We start from the raw sequence: 26,012 nt of genomic DNA, 5'->3' as shown, positions 1-26,012 counted from the left end.
TCCAGCGGCTGCCTTGGATTGGAATACTTCAGCTCGGCCGGTTCGACGAGAGCTGGGAACGCGCTGCATTGTTGCTCTTGTCAACTGGAGCAGGCGTGGTGATGACTGGGGTGGCCGGGGTATCTGCAATGGCAAAATACTATCGACTAGTAAGTACGACCGTCCGACTAGTAGACTGCAGAAGCACTGCAAGATCGATCCTCAATGCTGTGCCGTTGCGCGACTGCGAACCAGGAAGTTGTGGGCGGGGAGTGTCGAAGTACTGGAGACGCGCGGGCAGATGTGAGCCATCACAACGCTCGGCCTCGACGCAATCGCATTGTCCGGACACTCGCGGTAACCCATTGAAGCTTGTCCACCTCCCAGACGGCGCCTCAAGAGGCGTGTCCCGAACGCGAGGAAGAGCCCAGAGAAGCAGAGAGACCCGCATTCTCGAGTCCATCCGGTTGCTGTGATACAGACCCATCAGGCCAGAAGAATCAGGAACAACCACTCTGCATACGGAATCATCATTCGTTCCAACTGATTCGCCCTCTTTTTGTCGGCTTCAATCTGAAATCGGACCTATCGCAAAGCTTTGTCTTCTCTTCCGAGACGTTTCAACACTGTCTGACGCCTGATGGGTCAACTGCGTATACACACATCCCGCCAATAGAACAGCACATGGACGCCAGGAACTCTTCACGGGTGTACAAAAGCACTGTGATTATGTAGTCTCTCAGCCTGAGGCCAGGAAGTTCATCCCACCAGCTTGGCTCTGGGTCTTTGGGGTCCAGCCCTGGCCATTGGACAAGGATTCCCTTGTTTTCCCCTTTCAGGAACATCTACTCAAGGCTCCAGCGTCTTAAGCGGACCGAGCTCCCGTAGAAACTCAGTCTGATCCTGCGCAGCGAGTCATGGCCCCGTCTGGTTCTGCGCTCGAGCAAGCAACACTGCGTATGATGCTACCAAACCATCGCAGGCCCGTCGCAATACATCCCGTGGCCAAAGTTCAGGGCAACGTGCACATTGCGAGTCCAGATCCCACCGGGTCGCCCGGGGAAGCAGAGGTGCATTGCCCACATTCTTCATCCTGCAGGTGTCTGTAACTGGTGTAAGAGAGGACGGTTAGCAGCATGCACGGCCCATAAGTTTTACTTTTATTACTTTTATGCATGCTGATCACCTTACAAATAGACGCATAAAACATGAAAGGTTAACTAGTTCACGCCCAGCAAAGTACGTACTTCTTTTTGGAGTTAGTGCTGGCCGTCGAGCGGATATTGGACGAGTGGCCTCTGGTTGGCTTGGGCCTTCGAGTACCAAGTTTATCCGAATACACCACCATCATCGTACGTCTGGATCAGTGTTTGACTTTCAAGGGCCCGATGCTCCGGAATGTGTGTACAACATATCCGTACAGAGCTAGGGACCCTGGTACAGTAAGCGAGGAACATGTTGGTGATTGTACCACCCTGCGGCAGAGACACCGGTATATAACACCGATTGGCCACCTACCGCAGGAAATTTCCGCAGGAAGTCATGTCCCAGTCAGCAATCAACATAGATCCCAGTTTCGAGCATCGAGATGTGCACAGATCAGATCAGGCTGGGTGTTGCACAAATCACCGCATAAGCGATGAACACGTTGCATTCGGGAAGGATATGCTGTATTATCATTTACAGGGAAACAGGAACTTGCCCAGTGCTCCAAGCCGACGGAGAGGCGTTTTCTGGAATGAATGCTCAGTATTATTGAGTTTATAACTATCTGGCTCTATCTCAGCCTTAAGTCACCGTTCGCCCGGGAGAAGTATACAGCTGTCATTGACCGTTGCTCAACGTAGAGCTATCACTTTAATATCTACTCTAAACAGTACTTTCTACAATATTAAAGTAGTTGGATGGTTTATGATATGAATATTAAATACAGAAAATGCGGGGTTTCTAAATCTACCTCCCACGAAACTATATATATTTCCCCGAGGCTCAATAATTGAGCGACCCCAATGAGCTTATAATACATTTTTATGGTCGATCAAATGGCTCAAGAATACTTCCAAAATTGTTTGCGAATTGCGACCCCTCCGCCTGATCTCAGTTCTGTGGATTGGCGTTTTGCGCGAGGAGATATGTCCAATATTGCTGGCATCTATAAATTCGATTTATGGATCCGGAGACCCTCAGCCCGCACTCCTGGCTCCCCACCACTATTGTACCTAGAATAACATTTCAAATACTAGGCGAATAAGCGGGGCTCTACGTAATTATTACTCACTAGTCAGGATACCTGATATTCATGTTGTATGCACGTACTTGCAAAGCGCCTGTTATTGAGATCAACTACTACGCCCCATATATACAACTCTGCAGACAATCGCAGTACCGGGGAAGTTGGAACAGAAAAAGTTCAGGCAGAACATTCTTCACGGCTCTCGCGCATATGTATGCGCAATTGCGCATGCATCGCGTTCCAAATTCATCGCAAAAAGACATCAAGGCGGCTCGCTCCACCTCCGGCTGCACCTCAGACATCCGCTAGCCCCACGCCTTCGGGATGTCTGCGAGAACTGCGTCCGCGGATCCGCAAAAGCTCATCGAACTCTTCAGTACTCCTAGTACCACATTCCTGAGTATGCAGCCATCTGTATTCAAGTCTGGTAGTGGCTTCGGTGACTCGGTGAGCGAATGGGCGAGGAAATAGGCTCAGCCAGCCCGGCGATGCCGAGAAGTTTACCCCAATGGCCGAATGTACTCCCGTACTCTCGAACTCTTGATGAAGGTTTCGTTCTCTCCAGCTCGATCATCGGCGATAAGGAGAAACCGCGTATTCCCAAAAGGGCAAGCCAACGAATTGACTTTTAGGCGCGCTGAGGCTGACGAGAAAATAGACACGGGAAGGGAGTATCCGAGCTCTGGGTGGACGAGGCCAATCGCGGACGGATCCAGAGTGCCAGATATGAGACATGGCTGCAAGGTACTGTCCGAAGTGTCTAAGACCAAATGAGCGTCCTGAGAGGCGAACTCCCTTACGGACGACCACTCCTGGTGATTTGTTGGTCCGCGATGGTTCCCGCCGGGTGATTGCCGCGACTCCGATTCCTGCCTTGGTCTCCGTTCGATCGTTGACTGGGAGGCGACGAGGTTGGTATACGATCCACGGCTCTCCCTTGATTGTGGCGCTCCAAAGAGGCAACCGGTTAATTATAAGATGTAAACAAAGGCGTGAATGTCATTGGGATCCTCGTTCAGCGGAGATTATTCAATTCAAATCATCCTAAGGTTCGTGCTATTCAGACTTGGAAATGCTCTATATGTGTGGAGTCCATCGTTCATCACCTTGAGAGGGGGGAAAAGCTAGTCGTGGGTTCTGACCTGGATAACAAGGATTAGAACAGCAGAACCTAGGATACTTGGGTAGAATTATAATGCTGCGATGCAGACAGGCGTCCTATAACGTGACTGGGTGCGTGGATTGCCAGCTCATCAGGCTGGAAGATCGATGAACTGGCTGACGCCTTCGACGAGGGCATTGACCACACCCCGAGTAACTTGAGCGGAGTGAGGTCGCAAGAATCTCGACTCCGTAACTTGTGTGTAAAAATCAGACATCATCATCGCCTGATGCTCTGTTGTTCCGTGCGTTCGGCGACTGGCCTGGAGAGGTAAGGCAGTCCGGTCCTTGCTGGGTCTCAGTCAACGCCTAATCCACAGTCCTTGGATATAATTATATAAAGTGGAAAATTTCTGAGCGAGATGACCGAGCAAAGTGACCTGTCAAGCAAACCTGGTCAATTGAGTGCACATCCATTCGAAGGAATTCCTTCTGCAGACCCGACACTTGAAGGAAGTGTTTATTACAATACGCGCCCGTAACTACGATTATTTCAATAGTTGGGCACATTTTGCGTGATATCGGCGCGGCCCAATATTACGTGACGGTCGCGTTACCGATTCTCTCACCTTCGGCTGGCTCTCCCTCCTTCTGGTTCTCATCTCCAACTTCTCGCCAACTCGCCAACACCGTCGCTCTCACGATCACGGTCTTCTCACGGCTGTCTTCTACCCTCTAGCAGCCATTGAGCTCGGTCAGCTCAGCTCTATGACCACCGCGGGCCTTCTCGAGTGCTCGTTGTGGTCTCGGAGCAGGAGCCCATCGTGCAGCTGCTTGTGCCCCAGCCATCGTAATTCCGCAACGGAGACGCTCATTCGACCAGCCACTGCACAATTCCTCTTCGGCCTCGGTGCGCTCTGAGCTGTCCTCCCTTTCGAGGACACTGGGGGTCGCTTTCCTCAATTCCCCTACTTTCGCGACATCCATATCCACATTCCGGGCGCCGTCAGCTTCATCAACTACCTATTATTGCTTCTCTCCAAAACCGGCCCAGCAGGACAGAGACCGGCAGCTTTCAATTCGGAAGTTGTCCTTGAGCTGCATCAAGCCGCTTTATCTTCCGAGGCTCAATTCTCACATTGTCGCCTCATCGACCTCCAACTCAACCACTGCCTACCAGAGCGGTGTATCACCAAGCCCACCGTACGCTTGACGAGACCTACGACGTTCACGACCCTTCTACGTTTACGACCCATTCGCAGCAACGCCAGCAGCAGGCTGCTCCTAATCCTGCTCCTAATCAAACTAATTACCCGTCTAATCGCCCCTCGAGCGCTCTCGACAACTACCCCCGTACACTTCGGAGAACATCGCGGTATTCTTCTCGACGACCAGGCTCGGTAGATGCGTCGGGACGCCCGTTTGAAATAGAGCAAACAATCCCAGTTTTTGTACGACCTGCTTTTCAACATACCCGCGAGCTTGCCGCACCGCGCCCAGCGCCATCGGAAACGAGAACAGAAAACGAGGGTGAAGATAGCGATTCCGCACTCGACGATAACCCTCCGACGACAGCGACCGGATCGTATTGGCCTCGCAGATCCACTCAGGTTTCCCATACCACAGCGTCTGCAATCCTCTGGACACTAGAGGAGGCAATCCGAAGGCCATTTCCATTTACCCCCGATTGGGACGAAGTGAATGCGTCCATGTCTGACCTAGTAGGTGGCCCTGCCGTGTCCGGGCTTGGAGGCAATGGAAGGAGTCAGAATGGCGCTTCCCGAGCGGCCCAAGGCCCAATTCCCGTCAACACACACCCTGCAAGCGGTGTGCGTACGCCAACTGATATCATGAGACAGCGTCGGGACAGAGAAGCTCGCAGAAAAGCAGAACAAGAAGCGAAGGATCGGGAGCAGGAGGACGCTGAGCGCAGACAGCTACAGCAGGAACAGCAAGCCAGGTCTCAGCCGTCTGGACAGCCCTACCCTGCTGGCGTTGCTGGCGAAAGACCCACGCAGCGAAGAGCTGCACCAAGAGCTCCAACCGCGACAGAGCCTCGTATTGCATCTAATGTTGCGGGTCCATCTCCAACGAGTCCCCGCGACCCTCAAGCTCAGGCGCAGATACCTGTCGGTGCAACCCAGCCTCGACAGCCTGTCACCTCTGTCCCCTTTGCATCGCAGCAAGGTNCGCAACCCAAACTCGGACCCCAGCCACCCCAGGGCCCGCCTCCGGATGGCCAGCCAGGAGCGACTCAGCCCCAATCTCAACAGTCACAGCAGCAGCCCCGACGTGTCGGATTTCCACATGCGTTTGAACGGTGGGAAACTCTTTCATCTCATTGGGAGGGATTGACCAGCTACTGGATCCGAAAGCTGGAGCAAAATAATGACGCGCTTGAACGCGATCCCCTCAGTCAACAAATGGCCCGCCAAGTGACCGACTTGAGTGCGGCCGGTGCTAACCTTTTCCATGCTGTTGTGGAGCTGCAGCGCCTGCGCGCATCCTCCGAGAGAAAGTTCCAACGATGGTTCTTCGATACGCGTGCAGAACAAGAAAAGTCCAAAGAACTGCAGGGCGAGCTTGAGAGACAGATCCGAACAGAGCGCCAGGCCCGGACTGAGGCGGCAACTTCAGCTCAAAAGGCCGAAAGTGACAAGGCCCGTGCCGAAGACTTGCTCAAAGAGATGCGCCGCGAGCTCCAAATCTCAAAGGAGGAGGCTCGCCGAGCCTGGGAAGAACTGGGACGTCGCGAGCAAGAAGAGCGGGACCGCACGAACTCCCTTCGCAACGGGGAGCCTACCCTGGTCGGCGGAGTACAAGTAGTGCCCATGATCGCAGGGCTTCCTCGACGGGATTCAGGCCGCCCACCAACTCGAGAAGGCCCCTACACTGGAGGTGACGGAAAGGGCACCTCAGACCAGTTGTACGGAGAAACACCGCTATCACCCATGGGAACCGACCCATTCGTGGAAGCCCAAAGACCTGTCCACGAGTCTGATGAAAGTTATGTCCATGCCCCGGCGCCTTCTTCCGCTGCTCCTCAGAGCCAGGGACATTATGCTGGCCATTACTACGAGCCAGAGGGCACATACCCTCCCCGGACTACCTCCGGACGTGAGCCTAGCATAGGTAGCAGCGAGCCTGGCGATGACTATGGTTACCAGCAGAACCCGCAAGGTCGCCAAATGGTTTATCCTCGGCCCATGTCGGATGAGAGTGAGGAGTACGAGCAAGGGTCGTTCGAAGATAGCGAAGGTGGATACGTGACGAGTACCATGCCGCCGTCGACTGGATCCATGTACGCTGGCTATGATCAGTCGGTTGATTACAGCGGAGCCGGATGGGGCGTCGGCTCTGGTTGGGATTCTGTGACACCTCGTCATCGCCATCCAACGCGCCTCAGTGATGTCCTCGAAGAGGAGGAACCTCGAACAACCCCTAGCCGGGCAAGCCGTGCCAGCCAGGCGAGCAGAAGTGTGCACTGAGCAACGTACATAAAGATTTTCGGACAAACCGTTCCATTTCCTTTTTTCACTTTTTCATTTTGGTCTCTAATTTGCGATATGCGGTTGGTCAATATGCGCTGCCGATATTTAACTGCGGGCATACCTATTTTCGTTGTCTTTCTCATTCTCTTTCCATTACTTGTGCGTTGCATACTCCAGCCGCGTTTCCTTTCAAAGTCACTTGACTCGTTGATTATATCGCAGCATAGACTCGGGAGCAGGAAGCGGGAGTAATATTGTAATTCTAGTGATGATACGACCGTGGATATATGTCTCAAATTAAAAGTCCTCTCAATGACTCTCCGCAAAGTAGATGCTCAGTTCTGTACCAGAATGGGCCAAAAGCCAAATATGAGTCACGTGGTATATCCGCCTCAGGCGGCAACTAACCCAACCAAGCGCATCTGGAGATCTCCGGCTCAAACCCGCAACTGAGAAAGCTTCACTCTCCAACTTACAGACCTGTGCGACGCCAATTTCACAAACGAAAGCCGCCAAAAATGTCCCTTCCAATTCGGTCCTTAACACGGGCCCTTACGCGCGCCTCTCGCCCGTCGTCCCTCTTTCCTTCGCAGACCCGCACCCAGCTCTCAAAAAATGTCCCCCGACTCACAACACCATCAACATCAATTCCGGCGTTCAGGACACAACTCCAATCGCACGCCTTCTCGACGACAACATTCCGCGCCAAAGCCCGTACCATGGGCCAGCTGCGCGCGCGCAATTCCACAGGCCCGTTCTCCTGGAAGGCGGCACTGCTATTCGTCCTTACCGGCGGCGGAATGATCGTTTACTTCCGAGTTGAGAAGGAGAGGCTCGAGCGGAAACGAATTGCGGAGATGAGTAAGGGTGTTGGGAGGCCGAAGGTTGGAGGTCCTTTTGTATTGAGGGATTTGAATGGGGAGGTTTTCACTGAAGAGGCGTTGAAGGGGAGATATTCTTTTGTACGTCTTCCTTTCTTTTGCATGGCAGATTTAAAAGGCCGAGGATGGGGATTTGGACTCGCTAACTGGGAGCTTAATGTGACAGGTATACTTTGGCTTCACGCATTGTCCCGACATTTGCCCCGACGAGCTGGACAAGATGGCTGAGATTATTGATAAAGTGAAGGAGGCCAATGGTGGAGAGAATGTCTTTGTACCGGTGTTCATTACGTGTGATCCCATGCGAGATACACCCGAGGTGCTGCGGAATTATCTGCAGGAGTTCCATAAGGATATTGTTGGGTTGACGGGGACATACGACCAGGTGAAGCAGGTATGCAAGGCCTACCGGGTTTACTTCAGTACGCCGCGCGATGTGAAGCCGGGCGAGGACTATTTGGTTGATCACAGTATCTACTTCTATCTTATGGGTGAGTCCTTTTGGTTTTTTACCCTAGTGGCCAGTTTGGCTTTGCGATGCGTGGTGCTAATTTATGGGTAGATCCTGAGGGCGACTTTGTCGAATGTATCGGACGGCAGGACACGCCCGAGTCCGCGACCAACACAATCATGCAGCATATTAACGACTGGAAGAGAGAAGGAAAGCCTCTGAAGAAGGACTAGACCGGAGTTGTCGGTTTCGATACTATAATCGTTGTATTTATAAACCCTCCCAATGTACTATGCCACCTAAGCCATGTACTATATAACTCTCCAATCAACAAACCACCCTGAATTCCTTATGAGACTATGTAGCTTCCTCCTTCTTCCTACCACTGGAATCCCTCTCCCTATTCTCCCTCCACTCCATCCCCCCATCCACAAACTCCTCCCTCTTCCAAATCTCCACGCGCTCCTTCACAACCTCAAGCACCTTCTCAGCCCCCCTCCACGCCTCCCCACGGTGCCCCGCCCCAACCGCAACAATAATACTCGGCTCACCCACAGGCACAACACCCAGCCGATGGGCAATGTAAACAGCGCCAAGGCCGAACTCGCCCACCGCATCCGTTGCGATCCGGTTCAGCGATTTCAGCGCAAGCGCCGGGTAGCTTGTATATGAGAGCTGCGCGACGGGGCGGTCTTCGAATGTGTCGCGCGTCGTGCCGAGAAAGAGGACATTTGCGCCGCTTGAGGGCGAGGAGATTGTGCTTAGTGCCGTGGTGGGGGAAAGCGGGGTGTAGGTGAGTTCGAGGTGGATGGGGGACTGATTGGGGCCGTGGGTTGTTGTGAGGGTTCGTGGGTAGGTTTGGGGGTCGAGGTGTGGAGGAAGTAATTCAGTATCCGTCGTGTCTTGGGGTTGCGATGTTGAAGACATGGTGAATTAGTTGATTTTGTTCGAAATGCTTTGTGAAGTTGGTGAGGGGATCCTTGAGGAAGGTTGGAGTATGTCGTTGCCTCAGGCTGCGGCTGATAAGTTCCCTTGCGAATGTAGGTATTTTCCTGAGTGGCCACTCTGCTAAAATGAATAATGATGGACCTGTTCTGCGGAACAATGCTACCGACGGTTTATTGTTTAGATGCAGCCAGTCTGTCTAGATCTAGGACTATCTATTGTAGCAGGATCACAACTGCCTCGTACGGCCGGAGTGTCCATTGTGCACCCGAGAATCTTCCCTGAGCTGCGCTCGCAGACTCATAACTATCCAGCAATACCTCCTTGACCTTATCTATCTTTTGTGCTGCAGCATTCCACGACAAATCGTGGTCTGTCCAGTTCGCCAACACCAAAGCCTTGGAGGTGTCGTATGCCCGAGTGTAGGCGTAGACCTCTTGGCTATCGCGGTCGACAAGCTCATAGTTTCCGTAAACGAAAATATCAAGGTACTTCTTTCGGAGCTTCAAGACCGAGGCCCAGTAGTGGTACAGGGACTGAGGGTTCTTGACTTGGTCCTCTGCGTTGACTCGGCTATACTCTGTGTTGACGGACATCCACGGCTTCACATTTGCTCCAGTGAATCCGCCGTTGGGTGCTGCAGACCACTGCACTGGTGTGCGGCCATTGTCGCGAGATTTCTTCTGGTATTCTTGTCTAGCAATCGTTTGTGCCTCGGTATCGAATTTCTTGGTTTCCAGTAGTCTGTAGTCTTGTTAGTATCGTCTTAACGTATGGACGAGGTGTACATACCCCTTCCAGTGGTTCAAACAATCGATATCTTTATACTCCTCCATTCCCCACTCTACAGGGACATTGCCCATTCCTATCTCCTGGCCCTGGTAAATGAACGGAGAACCCGAATGCAAAGCCAGAACAGTAGCCAGCATCTTCCCGGCCGTCTGTCGGAGAGCCTGAGGTGGGTTGACATAGCGGTCAATCGATCGAGGCTGGTCGTGGTTTTCCCAGTACAGAGCGTTCCAGCCGCCGTTGTTGTACATGAAAACCTGCCAGCGTTCAAAGAAATCTTTCAGGTCAGTAAGTTTCCAGCTTCCAGGCTTGAACTTGTTGCCGTATGGAGCATGGTCAATGTCGACGTGTTCAAAATTGAAGATCATGTTGATTTCATCCCGGTCGTAGCGCACGGCTTTTAGCACTTCGTTGGTGTCCTTGACGAAAGGCATCTCCCCAACACTGAATGTGTCATACTCTTTAAGGATCTTCCCAACTCCCTGCAGATATTCATGAAGACGAGGGCCATTCGCGTAATACTTGTCACCCCATTGCCACACGGCATCCTTATCCTGGTTTGGCGCATCAGGGAACGCCTGATCCTTGCTGATGAAGTTGATGACATCCATGCGGAAGCCATCTGCTCCTTTATCGAGCCAGAAGCGCACAATATCATGAACTGCCTTTCTCACGGCAGGGTTCTCCCAGTTCAAATCAGGCTGTTCAGTGGCGTACAGATGTAGGTAGTATTCTCCCGATGGCTCATCAAACTCCCAGGCACTCCCTGAGTCAAGTTAGCAGTCTGGAATTGGAAAAAATAACTGAGAGCGAGTACCTTGAAAATGGGACACCCAGTTGTTCGGAGGCTGCCTGTTCCCATTCTCGTCGAAACGAGGTGGCCTCCAAACATACCAATCGCGAAACTCGCTATCCTTCGAGCTGCGTGACTTCTTGAACCATTCATGCTGGTCACTGGTATGGTTCACTACCAAGTCCATCAGGAGTTTCATTCCCCTGTCGTGACAGCCTTTGATCAACTTCTCGACATCTGCGACCGTACCATATTCGTCTGCGATGCTGTAGTAGTCCGCAATGTCGTAACCCATATCTACCTGGGGTGATTTGTAGGACGGACATAGCCAGACAATGTCGACGCCGAGGTCGCGAATATAATCGAGCTTCGAGATGATGCCAGGAATATCGCCGACGCCATCATCGTTTGAGTCCTTGAAGGATGCAGGCCAGATCTGGTAGACGGAGCTTTCCTTCCACCAGGCGCGGTGGATGTCGCTGGGGGGCTTGACGGGTGCCGATAACGAGCCCATTTCGGTTCAATGTAGCTTGAATTGTGGCTCAGATGCAGAGTAGGATTGAGTAAGAACAAGAACAAGGAAAGGTCGGGCTTGGATGGAGGGGTAACGTGGGGTTAGCCACGAGAGAGTGGGACATACCCCTCTCCAAGTTGCCAGCTGTCGTTGCTCCTCGTTCCATAGTCAGTCGAGAGCCAGTGAGATACGTGGTTGAAGACACTGGCCCACAGGCTGCCTGAGAAAGGACCGGGACAGTCTTCGATTTGATGACAGAAGTTCACTTTGTCTGGACGTGCTGATCATGACGTCATATCTAGAAGAACCGTGAACAAGATGCGACGGTGGGATAGACATGAGGGCGGAGGTGCCTTAATCACAAGACCTGCGAATCTATCCCGCTCTGGCTCCAGAGTGTCTTCAATTCAATGAGTCTGATGATCTGATCAAGTTTCAATTCTATGAGTGGTGTGAGATGACGGAAACGGAAAGAAGCTCGGGCCATTCCAAATTCGGCAGGCGTGGCACCCCAAGCTTTGTCCAATGATGATGCAGGATCGGCCCTGCAATGCTAAAAATGGAAATTGTGGGTTTATGAGAGTTTGTTCCTGGACTGTGCCTGAGGCTGTTTTGAGGTTTCTGGAGCTGCTTTCGCCGTCGGCAGCTGACTCGGAATGCTTGAAGCACAACGCATTTGGTAGGCGACTATGAAGGTAGTATAGATGGCCCACACAATCCCATTCAAAATGATCATAACCAAATTTCCAGTCCGCAGAGCTAGGAGATGACAACTCTCTATCTGCGTGAGACGGGCATCTTTCGATCCTCGCATCTATGTTCACAATGACTCGCTTCAAGCTAATCAAGACGGCGGTAGTGTTATTTTGTACCTGCGTGGCCCTTGCTTTTCTGTTCAACAGACAGGATGGCTACCAGTCGACCAGAAAGTTAATCCACGCGGGTAGGTCTCGCCTAGAGAACGCAATGTTCGAGCGAATAAAAAATGAGACATTAGGGGTGCGTTTTGAAACCGAACACTAAGGATCATCTACTGACGTCCTGCAGTTTCAGCACATTTATGCCATTGGACTCAAAGAGCGCACTGACAAGCATGATTCGCTCTCCTTGGCTGCCTCGGTCTCGGGGATGAAGGTCGAATGGCTAGAGGGCGTTCGACCGGGCGACGTATCACAAAAAGCCCTTCCACAGGTAGTTACTTTCTCATGTTCACGGAGGTATGTACTAATACAGCAAGGGAATGAACCAACCGGACATCCCCTACACTGTCGTCTTATGTTGGCGCGCGCACATGAACGCACTGCGCAGGTACGTTCTAACCACCCGTAAATTGTTATAAAAACGTGCTAACAGATAAATAGCGTGGTTGAAAATAGATATGCGACGGCCCTAATAATGGAGGACGATGCCGATTGGGACGTGTCGATCAGGCCCCAACTGCGTGAAATCGCTAGAGGGGTCCGCGAGCTCTCCGACAATCACAAAGCTCCAAGAAAAGAGCCATACGGCACCAACTGGGATCTTCTTTGGATTGGAGGGTGTGCCGCGTTGCAAGGGAAGAATGAGACGGAACTCTATGCGATTCCCGACGATCCAACTACTGTCGATGTCTCCCGTCGGGGTCCATGGGAGGGGCCGATCGGGCCAACTGACGACTGGAAAAAGCAGCACCCAGAGGTTTCTATCGACTCTACGCGGTTTGTCTTTCGGGCAGGGCATGGTTGCTGTTTGTATGGATATGCAGTGACCTATGAAGGAGCACGGAAGATCCTTGCGGCTCTTTCGCTCGAGCGGAGTGCGGAGGTGGACAATTCTCTGGGCGATCTCTGCGGAGGTAAAAACGGTCGGCAGCAGATCCGTTGTTTCGGGGTTTACCCGAACGTCATTGGCACTTTCAAGCCGGCTGGGCCTAACTCGCGATCGTCGGATATCCAGAACTACACAACGGACGAGTGGCGAGAGGCGGAGTCGTGGAATATGGTGTACAGTACGCGGATGAACCTGCAGCGGCTGCTTGCGGGCGAGGAGACGGTGTATTCGCAGTGGAACACCTCGTTTATTCCATGGTCCAAGGGCGAGATCAAGCCACGAGAGTTGCAGTATCCGAGGGGGTATCTGGTGGGGTAGCCGGCCATTGGGGACTGGGGAGTTCTGCATTCAGTTAGTTAATAGCATATTGGAGCCATAGAATAATCGTATTTGCTTAAATAACTCGGAAGTCGGAGGAAACTCTGCAAATACGACCTCTCGATTAATGTAACACCCAGCGAATGAACCGGTTCCTGTGGGTCGAGTCCAGGTGAGTCGACCAGTGCGGTGGTGCAACAGTGGGAAAGCGTCCGATCCCCCGGAAAGAGCGGCCAGGAACAGCAGCGTCCGTGACTCGGCAGACGCCGCACAGAACACCCAGTCTGGGCCCCCTGCCTGAGCATGGCTGTAATGCCAGCCTGTGATGATCGCTCGATCCTCGGATCGGCTCCAGATGTGATATGTCAGCGCAGCTGAGGTGACATGAACCAATGCCAGCACCTCGCTTACGGCTGCATTGAGCGCTCATTCGGCGAGCGTGAACAGCTTGCAGCCTTGTGCTTCCTGGTGGATGGGGCCCCAGTGCTGAGGCTATGTCACTCTAGTCGCTCCATCGGCTGACTGCCCAAAACCCTTTGTCTCCCCTGTTCCCTTTAAAATAACCATGTGTTGCTGCTCCCGGCCTTCAGTCATGCTCTCAGTCCTTGTCTTGGACTCTCATTCAATTTTCTCTCCGTTATGCATTATCCACCACACAACTCAGACCGCCGCAGTGAAGAAACCATCCTCACCACCGAGAAGAACCTCTCGGTATCGTCCATCTCGTCCGTGGACGAGTACGACACCGACTTGAAGAAGCCCGTGGAGGATAATGAGGAGGCTCCGCTGAGTCGCAATGCCCGCTTTTTGATATGGACTGCCTTGAATGTTGCCTCAACAGTTGGCATTGTGCGCACCCCTATCATTGTTTCCACAGCTTCCTAGAGCTGATCCCCCGTCGATCGCGCTAACCGTCTTAAGGTATTCACAAATAAATCCATCATGTCGGATGTTTCGTTCAGCAACCGTCAAGTTTCCCTCGCTTGCTATCATTTCTTTATCACCGGCGCGACATTATGGATCGCTTCCTTTCGCTTCTTCGGCGCTTTTGTCCCCAAACCCATTAGTTTCATACAAATGATCCCCATTGCAGCCGCCATGGCTATCCAAGTCGTACTACAAAACCTGTCGCTCGCACACTCCTCGGTCATGTTCCACCAGCTAGCGCGCCTCCTCTTAACACCAGTGGTGGCGCTGCTTAATTACATGCTTTTCCGGGTAAAGATTCCCCGCGCGGCGCTTCTGCCATTGGTTCTGCTGTGCTCTGGTGTCGGCGTCGTCACATACTATGATTCACTCCCTGCAGCGGAGAATGGAACCACGACCACAGCGCACGGCGTAATTTTTGCACTGATAGCCGTCTGCGCCAGTTCGATATATACTGTCTGGATCGGGCATTACCATAAACGGTATGAGCTGAGCAGCATGCAGTTGCTTCTGAACCAGGCACCTATCAGCGCGTGCTTGCTCCTGTGTGCTATTCCATGGGCGGAGGCAAGTCCTGCGGTGTCGTCTGTCCCGACATCAATGTGGAGCATGGTTTTGCTGGTACTAGAATCTGTCCTGCGGTTTTGAACGTCACTAACCCGTATACAGAGCGGCCTACTGGCCTGCATGGTGAACCTGTCCCAGTTCTACATCGTTGATGCCGCTGGAGCCGTTAGCGGCGCAGTAATTGGACAGCTTAAAACCTGCATTATCGTAGGGTTGGGCTGGGCGCGGAGCAACCACGTCGTCCCGCGCGAGAGCGTGTTGGGTATTATTATGGCGTTGGTAGGGATGAGCATGTAAGTCGACGTCTCCCCAAAATGGAGGTTGTTCCGTAATTAACCGGTCCAAAGGTACATGAATATTGTCCTTAAGAATAGATAAAAATTTACATAACGTCATAAATCATTCAACCTTTGTTATGAGTCTCGCATTACCCGGCCCTGACGCGCTACCTGATATAACAAATAGTAGAAAGAAAACCATTACACAAGGCCCAGATCAAGCATCGATTGCACCGTATCCTTGATACTCTGCTCTAGCTCAATATGTATCCACCGGCCCTGTTCGTCCGGTGTCCCCTGGGAAAGGATATCCAGACTAGTGTTCTTCTTCCAATCTGTTGGCTGCACCCCTTCCGGCAATATCCGCCCAATGAGCCCTTTGGGAACGCGTTCCCTCAGCGCCGGGAAATGCTTTCGGATCGTATTCACGACGAGCTGCGGCGTGATTAGTCCAGATACGAGTAGAATCCGCTGCCCTCCTGCTGCGGGGTTGGTCAGCGCATCGACAGCGCTTTTTGCGACGTCGCGGACATCGACCTGTTGCTGTCAGTCACTCTCTTCGGCTACTTAAACGATAGGCGGGAAGGGAGATGATAAGAGAAAACGTACGTAATGATAAAATGGAAACCGCACATCCTCAACCGTCTCATGCGTCCCATCGATAAAACTGGCAATCGCAAACCGATTCGTCTCGTTAATCGACTTGGGTCCCTCAATGGGGTGAATCATGGGGCCGATCGTGACATCGGGGTTAATAACCGTAAGATCAAATGCCGGTTTATTCTGCTCCATGAACTCCCATGCCGCCTGCTCCGCCTGTGTCTTGGAGGCATTGTACCCCAGCACCGCGTCCTTGCGGTCGATCGCTTCTTTGGCCGTTACAGGGTTCCAGTCTTTCTCGGTGTACGGGCGGCCCTCGCGGGACATGTCCTCGAACGAGTTCAGGACTGAGACGGCGCTGCCAAGGAGGACGAAGCGTTTCAGGTATGTGTCTTGGTGTCGTAGGGCGATTCTGAGCATTTCTGATGTTCTGTGCCGGTGTTAGTGACCATGTTCTTTTGTTTTTGTTTTGTGTATACTGCGAACCCCTTAGTGGCAGGCTCGATCATTTCCTTCTCAATATCCTCGACATCAAACTTCAAGGGCGACGCCGCGTGGATGATGAACGTGAAAGGCTGCTTTGCATTATCGAAGATTTCGTCAAAGGGCTGCTGGGAGGTGAGGTCGGAGACAACCGCAAAGTTGATTTTGTCCTTCCATTCCGGATGTGTCTTGATGATGTCGTCGGCTTTGTCCTGCGATCGTACCGTAGCCGTCACGGTGAACCCACGCTGTGCAAACAGTCAGTCTGTGGAGTTTTTACTTATCCACGGGTGTGCTTTATTAAGGGTATGTACCTCAAGCAGCCTTAACAAAATATGCGAGGCAACAAAGCCGTTTGCGCCTGTCAGTAAAACATGCTGGCCTTGGCCTTGGTCTTGGTTGTAGGAGTCGCGGCGGGATGCCATTTTTTTTTTACTTTCCGCACGAGTTGCTATGATTGAACCTAAAAAAAGCCATCGAAAGTCGAAACCCACGATCGGACGGCCGTTTTGCTTTATATATCATCGTGGGCATGCGGTTACGTATAAGTTATTCTCCAAAATGAGGTCATGACTTGCAGTGCCCAATCAGCGCCAGACAACGTGCAGTGGCGTGGATCTTGGTGATAAACTATTCCCCACATATTGTTATACCCATGGTCTGCACAGTCAAATATTTTAAGTATTAGGAAAAGAAAACAGGCGTCCCTAGTAGTAGATAAAACCTGGTACTGCTGCTGAGTACTCTAATATTAACAGAGCCATGGACAAGTGTTGTAGGATAATGCGCCGTGTGAGTACGGATCTTTGTACAGGCACCCACGATGAGATGTGATTTACATCCCCGTTCTTCCCCACAGTGGTCACACCAGAATTAAAATGCCTAAATTAAGCAAGGAATCAGGGCCAACTCAGCGCCAAGACTGGGGGTCACAGCCACCAATTGTCTTGGAATGGGCCCTGGTGATGCGCCAATGTGGACAGTCCGGATAGTGCGAGCACCGAATTCTGGTTCAGAGGGTCCTTCATGTAATTAATTCTCTTGGTAAAAGCCACAGTGTTATCTAATTATTCATAATTTAATGAAGGCCTATTCACATTCATTGCCTATAGTAGTAGCCCTACCTATGCATCTTCACAAAATAGTTTGTAGATTAGACATTCCTTCACTCACAATATACTCAGATGTTGACAGCAAACAGAGTCCGTACATTCCTCCCATCCATCACCAACATGACTGTCAATTCCCAGCCTGGCACCACAAAAAACACACCATGTCTTTCATCATGTCCAGAGTAATGAACGCTGTGACAGCGGCCATCGTTCTTCTCCTCCTGGTACAAGTTCTAACGCTGCTGCGATTACCAACCGGATTTCCAACATCAGGTTTCCTACCGTCCAGCGCGTGGCCACTCAGCAGGTTCGTCCCCGCGAAAGACTGGTCTCGCTTCGCCTACGTCCAATATGCCACAGATGAGGTTCATCTGTGCAACTCGATCCTGATCTTCGAGGCTCTCCATCGACTGGGAACTAGGCCAGACCGGGTGTTGATGCACCCGAGCAGCTTTCTAGTTGAGGAGGGCGATTCTTCCTTTGAGACCCACTTGCTTCGTAAAGCACGCGATGAGCATAATGTGAAACTGGTGCCCATCGAGAACCACGATAACAGTATGTCTGTGTATCGATGCCCTTTGCCGTTTAGTCTGCAGATTGCAGATTAATGCCAACTAATGACGGGGCTAGTCGTCTGGGAAAAGAATTACCCAAAGCTTCTCGCGTTTAATCAGACCGAGTATGACCGCGTGTTGGTCCTAGACTCGGATTCTACTGTTCTCCAGGTAAGTCCGCCAACTTAGATATTTGGAGCAGTCTTTTGATTATGCACTTAGTCCATGGACGAGTTATTCCTGGGTCCACCTACCCCAGTCGCGATGCCCAGGGCGTACTGGCTTCACCCCGATAATACGGCGCTTACACCGCTACTCTTACTCGCCGAACCATCCCACGAGTTTGACCGCATTACCAAAGCAGTCACCAAAGCAGACCATGACGAGTACGACATTAATATTATGGAGAAGATATATGGAAACAGTTCCCTTGCTCTCCCTCACCGACAATACGCACTATTAAGCAGCGAGTTCCGGTCTGTGACCCATGATTCCTACTTCGGCGGCCAGAGGGAAGAATGGGATCCAGATAAGGCCATACATGAAGCAAAATTAGTCCATTTCGCTGACTGGCCCGCTCCAAAGGTATTATTTCCTTACTAATAAACTGGGTGATTACGAAGCTGACCAAACTTCAAACCAGCCCTGGGACAGAGCTGAAGACGATACACTTGACGAATATCAACCGCCTTGCGACAGCAACCTAGAACCCGGCGACGAGAGTGATTGCCGGGCACGCGACATCTGGCTACGGCTGTATAACGATTTTACTAACCGGCGAAGGGTGCGTACATCTGGAATTCTAGACTTACTCGGGGTCTGGGCTGACTCAATCATTAGGATATCTGCGGCTTGAGGACTATTTCAGTCACTAAGATGGAATCTCCATAGAGACACCATTATTCCACGGCGGACGGGCGGGGGCGTGTACACTAATAGTAAAGTACTTGTTTGGGAATTCATGAATTATGTTTATTAGGTAGATTTCTTGCTCTGATTATGGATATGTCGAATTTCTTCATATTTGCGGTACACTGAGTGATTGGACAGGCTAACGGGTCAACTTTCGTATTGTGGGGAGGGCACGTCGTAAAGGCTCCTACCTGATTTTGAGGTATCACCCTCGGATTGCAAGTAAACCCATGCAGAGTGATGTTTTGCCCTTATATGGCCACGAGTAGTTGCTCTATTTCGGTGTGGTGCGAACAGTGTATGCATCAATAGAGGAAGGATGCAAATTGTATCCGAGTCAATGGCCCCGAGTACCCAAGTGGAAGCGACTCAAATGGCGCCTTCCCGAACAGGATCATGGATCATGGATGTCATAAAAGAAGGAGCAACCATGGGCCCTGGACTGTAAAGCCTCTCGCGCGTCTAGTGGTATGGAGAGAAGAGGAAATCGAGAGTCGAGAGGGGGTGTAGGAGTCCCTCTTTTGACCCGGATGTTGACTATCAACGTACTTAGGTACCGTATCTTGACAATGATGTGCGTGAAGGTATATTACACCTGGAGGCACTTCACAATCTTTACAACGACATCAGTGATAGCCACAAATTGTGCATACTAGGTAACTAAATTGGTCACACTACGCTGGGGACACGCACCTACACCTAGATCATACATTGGCACTACGGAATATTGCGTGTAAGTGCACAGAGATCTGGTGATAGGGCTAGCTTAGCTATCCTGTCTCTCGATTCCATGAATAACTAGCGAGCGGTGCATGTATAAGTTTAACTATAATGCAATATACCTACCACCCGTAAATTGCGGCGTTGTCTGTTTCCTTATCCGCAAAAGCTACACTCAAATCCTCATGACCTCTTCTCTCCTTAGCTCAAGCCGGTATTCGATATTACAAACTGCAATAGGAGTCTGCTCCTGATAGTTCTTCTCGGCAAACCCAGTGTCTTTATCGCTTCTGCCGGGTAAGTCCACAACCTTGTCGGTTCTCCATCAAGTAGGCCAGCTCCTCACCTAGCACATTCCCGACGTTTAACTAAGTCTCAGTGGCATGGATGAAGGAAATCTACGGTGCCTTTGCAGCTAGGGGGTCGTGTAATTACTGCATTCTCGAGCTTAAAGGAGGAAGTGGAGTTAAATTAGAATGGGTGGCACACAGGTGGAGACGGGGAGGAATAACTCGAGGGCAGTTAGGCTGCTTTATTTCTTCTTTTCTGCCTGAAGAGTGAAGAGTGAGAATCAACTGAGTATTTTAGTGAGATGGCGGAGATCGACAGTGTCACCCGTCCAATCGGTAGTACAGAGTACAGAGGATATTTGGCAGGACGAATCGCGAAGAAACTTGGCGTTAAAAGTTCGTGCACATTCACAACTTTTCACAATCGTTAGATCGTTCCCACTTGCTTACCATGCTAGAGCTATTAGTGGTCCGTAAGCCGACGGAATTGAGGTTACCAGGTTCACAGGCGTGGAAATCTCGGCTACCCCGGGACATACTTTGGTTTGTTAAGCTTGCCACTGCGGACCCGGTAAGCCACCAGGGGGATCCAGAAAATTGACATGGAATCCCATGTTAACGGCGCAGTTCTTGGATGGTGCCATTACAAATGCGAACTCAGACCGGCGACTGCGGTGTTCATTGGCTGCACCGCCCCGTTTAATTACCCATGTTTGTTAAGGTTAAGGTTCCATACAACAATAATGAACGCCCACTCGGAGCTTTGGGAATGGCGTCCGGAAAGCAGCCAACCATCCTAGAGTCAGCTTCAGCCTTCCCACGAGTTCCCAACTTCTTATCGCGCACCTGTCCTCCTCATGCCTCCTCTCATCTCCTCTCTTTCTGCCGCCTGAGCAATGGAATAACGCGCTTGCATCTCTCGCAATACCTGGGTTCTATTGCTGTATACCTACTTGCAGCACACCATGAACAAAGGGCTCCAAACCCGTTCGCGGGGCTTTTTTAAGCAAAAGCCCATTCTGCGACTGGTGGTCGCCCTCGTCGCACTTTTCTCCTTGGTCCAATTGTTCTCCAAATACCGTGCGTTGGTCTATTCTGAGCCTTTCTGGATAGCAACTAACAATCTCCCAAAGCTCATGCAACTCTTCTTAATAACACACCTCAAGCAACGGTCGGCAAGGTGATGATGGTCTACGGCAACAACCCCGTTTACGAGCGCGCAATCGAGACACACAAGGAACATTGCCGACGACTTGGCTATCCCCTCTTTATACTGCGGAGGGAAGTCCTTGACGGTGTCTGGAACAAATTGGCCTATCTTACGTCCCTTATAGTGCAGGAGTTAGAGAAGCCTGAGGACGAGCGATTGGAGTGGCTATAGTAAGTTTCTCCACAGGGAGCATCATGAGATACACCTAACTGACGATCGGGTGCGAGTAGCTGGATTGACAGTGACACAATCCTTATGAATCCCAATATGAGACTCGAAACCTTTCTCCCTCCGCCCCATCTCGCCAACGTGCACATCCTGCTCTCCAGGGACTGGAACGGAATGAATGCTGGAGTCTTTCCGATCCGCGTCCACCCCTGGTCTATTGAACTGCTATCTGCGGCCATCGGCTACCCTTACACAAACCCCGAGAAAACCCTCGCCTGGGCGGAGCAAACTGCCATGGTGAAACTTTTAGCCGAACACGAATACTTTGCTCAATCCGCCGTATATGTGCCTTTGCGGTGGTTCAACGCATACATGCGGTCTCCGGATGGGGAGTCTCTGAATACAGACTCTGACGAATATCTTCAAGTTCACCCGGGGGATCTTCTCGTCCACTTTCCTGGTACTCCGGCCGAGAACTTCAACAATACTTTAAGTCCGTATTTGGCTATTGCTGAGCAACATCGAAGCGAATGGGAGCGTCCCCTGGAGAAAACGGGGTACGCTAAAGAAACAGCTAGGTTCTGGAGAAAGTACGGTGTTAAGCATGGTTTTGAATTGCCGAGCGTGCCACATGTCCAGGAAATTTCGCATGCTAGTCAGGCTTAACGTAATTATTATTTTGTACATGATAAATGAGCGGGTGTTAATATATTTTTTAGGTAAAGAATAATGATTAATAAATATGACCACACAAGGAACACTGGTGGGACAATATATCAACCCATATATACCTCGAGGGATATAGAACCTTTCTCGTTGAACTGGCTCCGTGTCACTCCAGCACTGACTTCCCTTCAGGAGATTCGATGCCACAACTCCGTATCCTGCATTCGCCTCATCAATTTCATCAACCATGCATCTCCTTCACTTCTTCAGCGCAATATGGCCAGTTTTCGGCGCTGTCCCTCCAGCACTGACTCGCAGAGGTACGTTTATCTCAACGCTCTCAGCCAAACGAACCCGCTTAAATCGACTAGAAATCTCTCGTTCGCTCCTCACCGACCTCACGCTTCTCTCTCAGTACTCTGCCGCCGCAAGCTGCAAGGAAAACTTCAACTCCTCTGCTGCTGGGTCTCCTGTGTACTGCGCCGCCGAAAACTGTCCACTCATCGAAGCCGCCAACACAGAGATCCTCTACGCATTCTCTGGGTATCTTCACCACCCCCCTTGCCTCCCCGTCAGACATCCACATGGCTAACGCCAATATCTCATCTCGTGAATAGCATTCTCCCCGGCGATACAACAGGCTATATAGCCGCCGACCACACAAACTCCCTCCTCGTCGTCTCCTTCCGCGACACCATGTCCGACGTCAACCGCCACACTGATCTCGAATTCGGGCAACTAGACATATCCTCCACGTGCTCGGGATGCCGCGCACATAAAGGGTTCTGGTTTGCAGCGACGTCTGTAAATAGTGCATTGAGAAGGTTTATATGGTTCGCGATGCTTACGCACCCGGGGTATAGACTTGCTGTGACAGGACATAGCCTGGGCGGAGCCATTGCCACGATTTATGCCGTTCTTTTGAGGGGGGAACGGATTGGGGTCGATTTGGTTTGATTACTTCCAGCGCCTAGTGCTATTTGGATAGGCTGGGATAGGCTGACCATCGCCCGGGCTACTGTAGTATACGTTCGGTGCGCCTTCAGTCGGGAACTACGCGCTCGCCAACTTCACCACGGAGGGTGAGCAGGACCGAGGGACGAATTACCGCGTGACGCATCTGGATGACGAAATTCCGAAGGTGCTGTATCGTGCTTCGAGAGAGCCAGTCCTCAGCTTGTTTATGCCGGAGTATAGCCAGTTGGCACCGGAGTACTGGATTACGTCTGCCAACGGGGAGGCTGTTACAGTGGGAGATGTGCAAGTTATCGATGGTGTGAATAGTGAGGAAGGGAACTTGGGCGTAGGATGGGGGAATTTGAAGGATCATTCGTGGTATTTGGGGAGTACAAACGTTTGTTGACTGTTATCAGCTGTCTTATCTGAGGCTTTGAGGGGTTAATGCGGGGTCACGACAAGAAGATGGACTGCTTGTTGATACAACTGACCTTTGTAGAACTCTCTGAAGAAACACCTTCTCTACCATAAGTCGCAGTCATCAGAATGGCGGATGTTCCACACATCTCAAGCTGGATCAACGGCCAATACACACCCCCAACCCCAGCTACCATCACAGTGCTCAACCCCGCAACGGAATCTCCCCTTGCAACCATCAATGCAACAGACCCCGAAACAACGAGTGCCATCATCGCTTCCTCCTGGACCAACTTCCACTCAGGAACCTGGTCTCAGAAAGACCCCAGCGACAGATTCACCATCCTGTCCAAAGCCGCGTCCCTCCTCCGCGCCAACCTCCATGAATTCATCCCCCTGGAAACCGCCCAAACAGGCCGTCCCATCCGCGAGATGCGCACCCAACTCTCCCGCGTCCCCGAATGGCTGGACTACTTCGCCTCTCTTGCACGCGTCCACGAAGGCCGCGTAACACCATTCAAGGGCGCCGTGACAAACACCCTCACCCGTGTCCCGCTGGGCGTCGTCGTCCTCATAACGCCATACAACCACCCCCTCCTAATTGCGATGAAGAAAATCGCCGCCGCGCTCGCAGCAGGAAACACAGTCATCGTGAAACCGTCCGAACTCGCACCCCTCTCCGTCCTGAAACTCGGCTCCTTATTCAAAGAAGCTGGGCTCCCAGATGGTACATTGCAGATTGTATCCGGGTACGGCGCGGAAACAGGGAAATACCTCTGCGTGAGCCCGCGAATCTCCAAAATTGATCTGACTGGCGGGATAGGGACTTATCAGGCTATTGCGCCTATTGCGGCGGTGAATATGGTCCCTGTTACTGCGGAATTGGGTGGGAAGGCACCCGTGTGTCTGTTTCCGAGTGTGGACGTCGAAGTCGCGGTGAAGGCTGCACTTTTTGCTGGATTCATAGCCAGCGGGCAGACCTGTGTAACTGGGAGTCGGTTACTAGTTCATACAGATATCTACAGGCCATTTAAAACATTGCTAGAGAAGAGAGTGAAAGCATTAAGGGTGGGAGACCCGACAGACGAAAAGACACAGATAGGATCTGTCGTCTCTGCTGCTGCTGTGGAGCGCTGCGCGGCGTTTGTCTCGAGGGCTACAGCGGATGGAGGCAAGATCCTCTGCGGTGGGAACACTACGACGACGATAAACTCCGAGGGAAAAGGTTTCTTCTTCGAACCAACAATCATCGAATCACACGCCAACTCTGACCTAGCAAGGAATGAGGTCTTCGGTCCCATCCTCGCACTAATAGAATGCGAGTCCGAGGACGAGATCATCCAGATTGCAAATGGTACATCATACGCGCTGGGCGCGTCAGTTTGGACGAACGACTTCACGCAGGCGCATCGGGTTGCTGATAAGATTGAGGCTGGCATTGTGTGGATCAATGGACATCATCTGAATGACCCGTCGTCGCCCTGGGGAGGATTTAAGGAAAGTGGTATTGGGAAGGAGAATGGGGTTGAGGCTTACGAGGCATATACAAAGGTTAAGAGCACGGTGATGAATTATGGGGTTGCGCCGGTTTGGTTTGACGATGAGGCTGAGAACGCGAGGTATGGTTGATGCATGGTCCTGAAATGGGTGGATGTGTATGTAGGTTTTTGTCGAAGTCATTGATACTTCCATAGTTAGGATTCCTGATGGCAAACCTGATGGGAGTAGTACTAGAAGTTAGGGTATGCAAAATGGCAACGATCCGGTGGGGAAACTGCCTGATTTAGTAGCTCTTCCACCGGAGCGATACTGGGTTTACGGCAATAACCTCCACCGGCCCAGCAACATGAGGAGACAAGAATATAAGCCCTTGGGATTATCCCATATTAACATTACAAGAAATCAAAGTCTCTATACCCCGATATCCATTATTCAATATACCATATTTATAACACCCCGATAAATCCGACACCAACCACCACAATGACGCCCAACACCATAAAAGTAACCCTCACCCAACTCGCCAAGATGATCGACCACTCCCTCCTCCACCCAACCATGACCGACGCCGACATTATCAAGGGCCTCAAAATCGCCCGCGACAATAACGTCGCCACAGCTTGCGTAAAGCCATACCTGATCCCACTCGCCAAAAAAGAACTCGCCGGCTCGACCGTCAAGGTCTGCCCCGTCATCGGCTTCCCACACGGCAACAGCACGACCGAGATCAAAGTCATCGAGGCCGCCGATGCCGCAAAGGCTGGGGGCGCTGAGATCGATATGGTTGTTAATGTTGGTAAAGTCCTTGGTGAGGACTGGGAGTATGTCACCAGGGAGATCCGTTTGATTAATGAGGCCGCCGTTGCCAACGGCGCTATACTGAAGGTGATTTTTGAGAACGACTATCTTCAATCAAAACACATTGCGCGCCTGTGTGAAATCTGCACTGACATTGGTGTCGCATTTGTTAAGACTTCGACAGGGTACGGGTTTGTCAAGCAGGCGGATGGGTCGTACAACTACAAGGGTGCGACGGTGCAAGATCTGAAGCTGATGCGGGAGAAATCTGGAGAAAAAGTCCAGATTAAGGCCGCTGGGGGTGTGCGGACTTTGGATGACCTGCTGCATGTGATGAGTTTGGGTGTCACGCGCATTGGGGCCACAGCTACCATTGCGATTCTGGAGGATGCTAAGAATCGTGGGATTGGTGAAGAGCCTGCTGAGGTTGTGTTTAAGCCAATGAAGGAGGAAGGCGAAACTGGTGCTTATTAGGGAGCTCCAACCTAATATGAGAATGGCTTCTGTGTAGCCCATGTTACCAAGTTGTTTTCTTCCATGTTTATTGGG

The 26,012-nt window shown here is 51.5% G+C and overlaps 12 protein-coding genes across 12 annotated transcripts; 9 read left to right on the top strand and 3 right to left on the bottom strand.

The window, feature by feature from the left end:
- Nucleotides 1-2,536: 2,536 nt before the first annotated feature.
- On the top strand, nucleotides 2,537-7,169 carry ASPSYDRAFT_130803 (uncharacterized protein; the record flags this gene model as incomplete). Its single annotated transcript, XM_040840565.1, has 3 exons — nucleotides 2,537-2,659; nucleotides 4,576-5,500; nucleotides 5,561-7,169. The coding sequence occupies 3 exons, from the start codon at nucleotides 2,537-2,539 to the stop codon at nucleotides 6,799-6,801; spliced, it is 2,289 nt and encodes a 762-aa protein (XP_040705017.1). The 3' UTR covers nucleotides 6,802-7,169.
- Nucleotides 7,170-7,322: 153 nt separating this feature from the next.
- Nucleotides 7,323-8,369, top strand: ASPSYDRAFT_87764 (SCO family protein; the record flags this gene model as incomplete). Its single annotated transcript, XM_040851896.1, has 3 exons — nucleotides 7,323-7,766; nucleotides 7,852-8,176; nucleotides 8,248-8,369. 3 exons carry the CDS (start codon nucleotides 7,323-7,325, stop codon nucleotides 8,367-8,369), a joined length of 891 nt encoding a protein of 296 aa, XP_040705016.1.
- A 124-nt stretch (nucleotides 8,370-8,493) lies between these two features.
- ASPSYDRAFT_87763 (molybdopterin synthase catalytic subunit) lies at nucleotides 8,494-9,063 on the bottom strand (the record flags this gene model as incomplete). Its single annotated transcript, XM_040851895.1, has 1 exon — nucleotides 8,494-9,063. The coding sequence occupies one exon, from the start codon at nucleotides 9,061-9,063 to the stop codon at nucleotides 8,494-8,496; it is 570 nt and encodes a 189-aa protein (XP_040705015.1).
- Nucleotides 9,064-9,296: 233 nt separating this feature from the next.
- On the bottom strand, nucleotides 9,297-11,177 carry ASPSYDRAFT_29706 (glycoside hydrolase family 13 protein; the record flags this gene model as incomplete). The annotated part of the gene is made up of 3 exons (XM_040844679.1): nucleotides 9,297-9,825; nucleotides 9,874-10,636; nucleotides 10,688-11,177. The coding sequence occupies 3 exons, from the start codon at nucleotides 11,175-11,177 to the stop codon at nucleotides 9,297-9,299; spliced, it is 1,782 nt and encodes a 593-aa protein (XP_040705014.1).
- A 700-nt stretch (nucleotides 11,178-11,877) lies between these two features.
- On the top strand, nucleotides 11,878-13,440 carry ASPSYDRAFT_43126 (uncharacterized protein). The gene is made up of 4 exons (XM_040846594.1): nucleotides 11,878-12,176; nucleotides 12,225-12,368; nucleotides 12,415-12,485; nucleotides 12,539-13,440. Exons 1-4 carry the CDS (start codon nucleotides 12,003-12,005, stop codon nucleotides 13,302-13,304), a joined length of 1,155 nt encoding a protein of 384 aa, XP_040705013.1. The 5' UTR covers nucleotides 11,878-12,002; the 3' UTR covers nucleotides 13,305-13,440.
- Nucleotides 13,441-13,943: 503 nt separating this feature from the next.
- Nucleotides 13,944-15,176, top strand: ASPSYDRAFT_148182 (uncharacterized protein; the record flags this gene model as incomplete). The annotated part of the gene is made up of 4 exons (XM_040841789.1): nucleotides 13,944-14,153; nucleotides 14,226-14,852; nucleotides 14,901-15,091; nucleotides 15,146-15,176. 4 exons carry the CDS (start codon nucleotides 13,944-13,946, stop codon nucleotides 15,174-15,176), a joined length of 1,059 nt encoding a protein of 352 aa, XP_040705012.1.
- A 101-nt stretch (nucleotides 15,177-15,277) lies between these two features.
- ASPSYDRAFT_56569 (uncharacterized protein) lies at nucleotides 15,278-16,584 on the bottom strand (the record flags this gene model as incomplete). The annotated part of the gene is made up of 4 exons (XM_040849237.1): nucleotides 15,278-15,613; nucleotides 15,686-16,106; nucleotides 16,163-16,407; nucleotides 16,474-16,584. 4 exons carry the CDS (start codon nucleotides 16,582-16,584, stop codon nucleotides 15,278-15,280), a joined length of 1,113 nt encoding a protein of 370 aa, XP_040705011.1.
- An 824-nt stretch (nucleotides 16,585-17,408) lies between these two features.
- On the top strand, nucleotides 17,409-18,998 carry ASPSYDRAFT_43115 (uncharacterized protein). Its single transcript, XM_040846593.1, has 5 exons — nucleotides 17,409-17,826; nucleotides 17,902-17,996; nucleotides 18,048-18,410; nucleotides 18,469-18,609; nucleotides 18,666-18,998. Exons 1-5 carry the CDS (start codon nucleotides 17,433-17,435, stop codon nucleotides 18,714-18,716), a joined length of 1,044 nt encoding a protein of 347 aa, XP_040705010.1. The 5' UTR covers nucleotides 17,409-17,432; the 3' UTR covers nucleotides 18,717-18,998.
- A 1,243-nt stretch (nucleotides 18,999-20,241) lies between these two features.
- Nucleotides 20,242-21,906, top strand: ASPSYDRAFT_43114 (uncharacterized protein). The gene is made up of 3 exons (XM_040846592.1): nucleotides 20,242-20,827; nucleotides 20,881-21,127; nucleotides 21,188-21,906. Exons 1-3 carry the CDS (start codon nucleotides 20,713-20,715, stop codon nucleotides 21,789-21,791), a joined length of 966 nt encoding a protein of 321 aa, XP_040705009.1. The 5' UTR covers nucleotides 20,242-20,712; the 3' UTR covers nucleotides 21,792-21,906.
- A 132-nt stretch (nucleotides 21,907-22,038) lies between these two features.
- On the top strand, nucleotides 22,039-23,154 carry ASPSYDRAFT_87756 (lipase family protein; the record flags this gene model as incomplete). Its single annotated transcript, XM_040851894.1, has 4 exons — nucleotides 22,039-22,111; nucleotides 22,163-22,334; nucleotides 22,409-22,742; nucleotides 22,816-23,154. The coding sequence occupies 4 exons, from the start codon at nucleotides 22,039-22,041 to the stop codon at nucleotides 23,152-23,154; spliced, it is 918 nt and encodes a 305-aa protein (XP_040705008.1).
- Nucleotides 23,155-23,182: 28 nt separating this feature from the next.
- On the top strand, nucleotides 23,183-24,971 carry ASPSYDRAFT_804792 (uncharacterized protein). Its single transcript, XM_040851042.1, has one exon. The coding sequence runs from the start codon at nucleotides 23,295-23,297 to the stop codon at nucleotides 24,792-24,794; it is 1,500 nt and encodes a 499-aa protein (XP_040705007.1). The 5' UTR covers nucleotides 23,183-23,294; the 3' UTR covers nucleotides 24,795-24,971.
- A 177-nt stretch (nucleotides 24,972-25,148) lies between these two features.
- On the top strand, nucleotides 25,149-25,937 carry ASPSYDRAFT_29701 (2-deoxyribose-5-phosphate aldolase; the record flags this gene model as incomplete). The annotated part of the gene is made up of 1 exon (XM_040844678.1): nucleotides 25,149-25,937. The coding sequence occupies one exon, from the start codon at nucleotides 25,149-25,151 to the stop codon at nucleotides 25,935-25,937; it is 789 nt and encodes a 262-aa protein (XP_040705006.1).
- Nucleotides 25,938-26,012: the final 75 nt, after the last annotated feature.

The sequence above is a fragment of the Aspergillus sydowii genome (assembly GCF_001890705.1).
Source record: "Aspergillus sydowii CBS 593.65 unplaced genomic scaffold ASPSYscaffold_3, whole genome shotgun sequence".
NCBI classification, from domain to species: domain Eukaryota; kingdom Fungi; phylum Ascomycota; class Eurotiomycetes; order Eurotiales; family Aspergillaceae; genus Aspergillus; species Aspergillus sydowii.
Note: the sequence above shows the minus strand (reverse complement) of the source record. Positions and strands in the feature narration are given on the sequence as shown.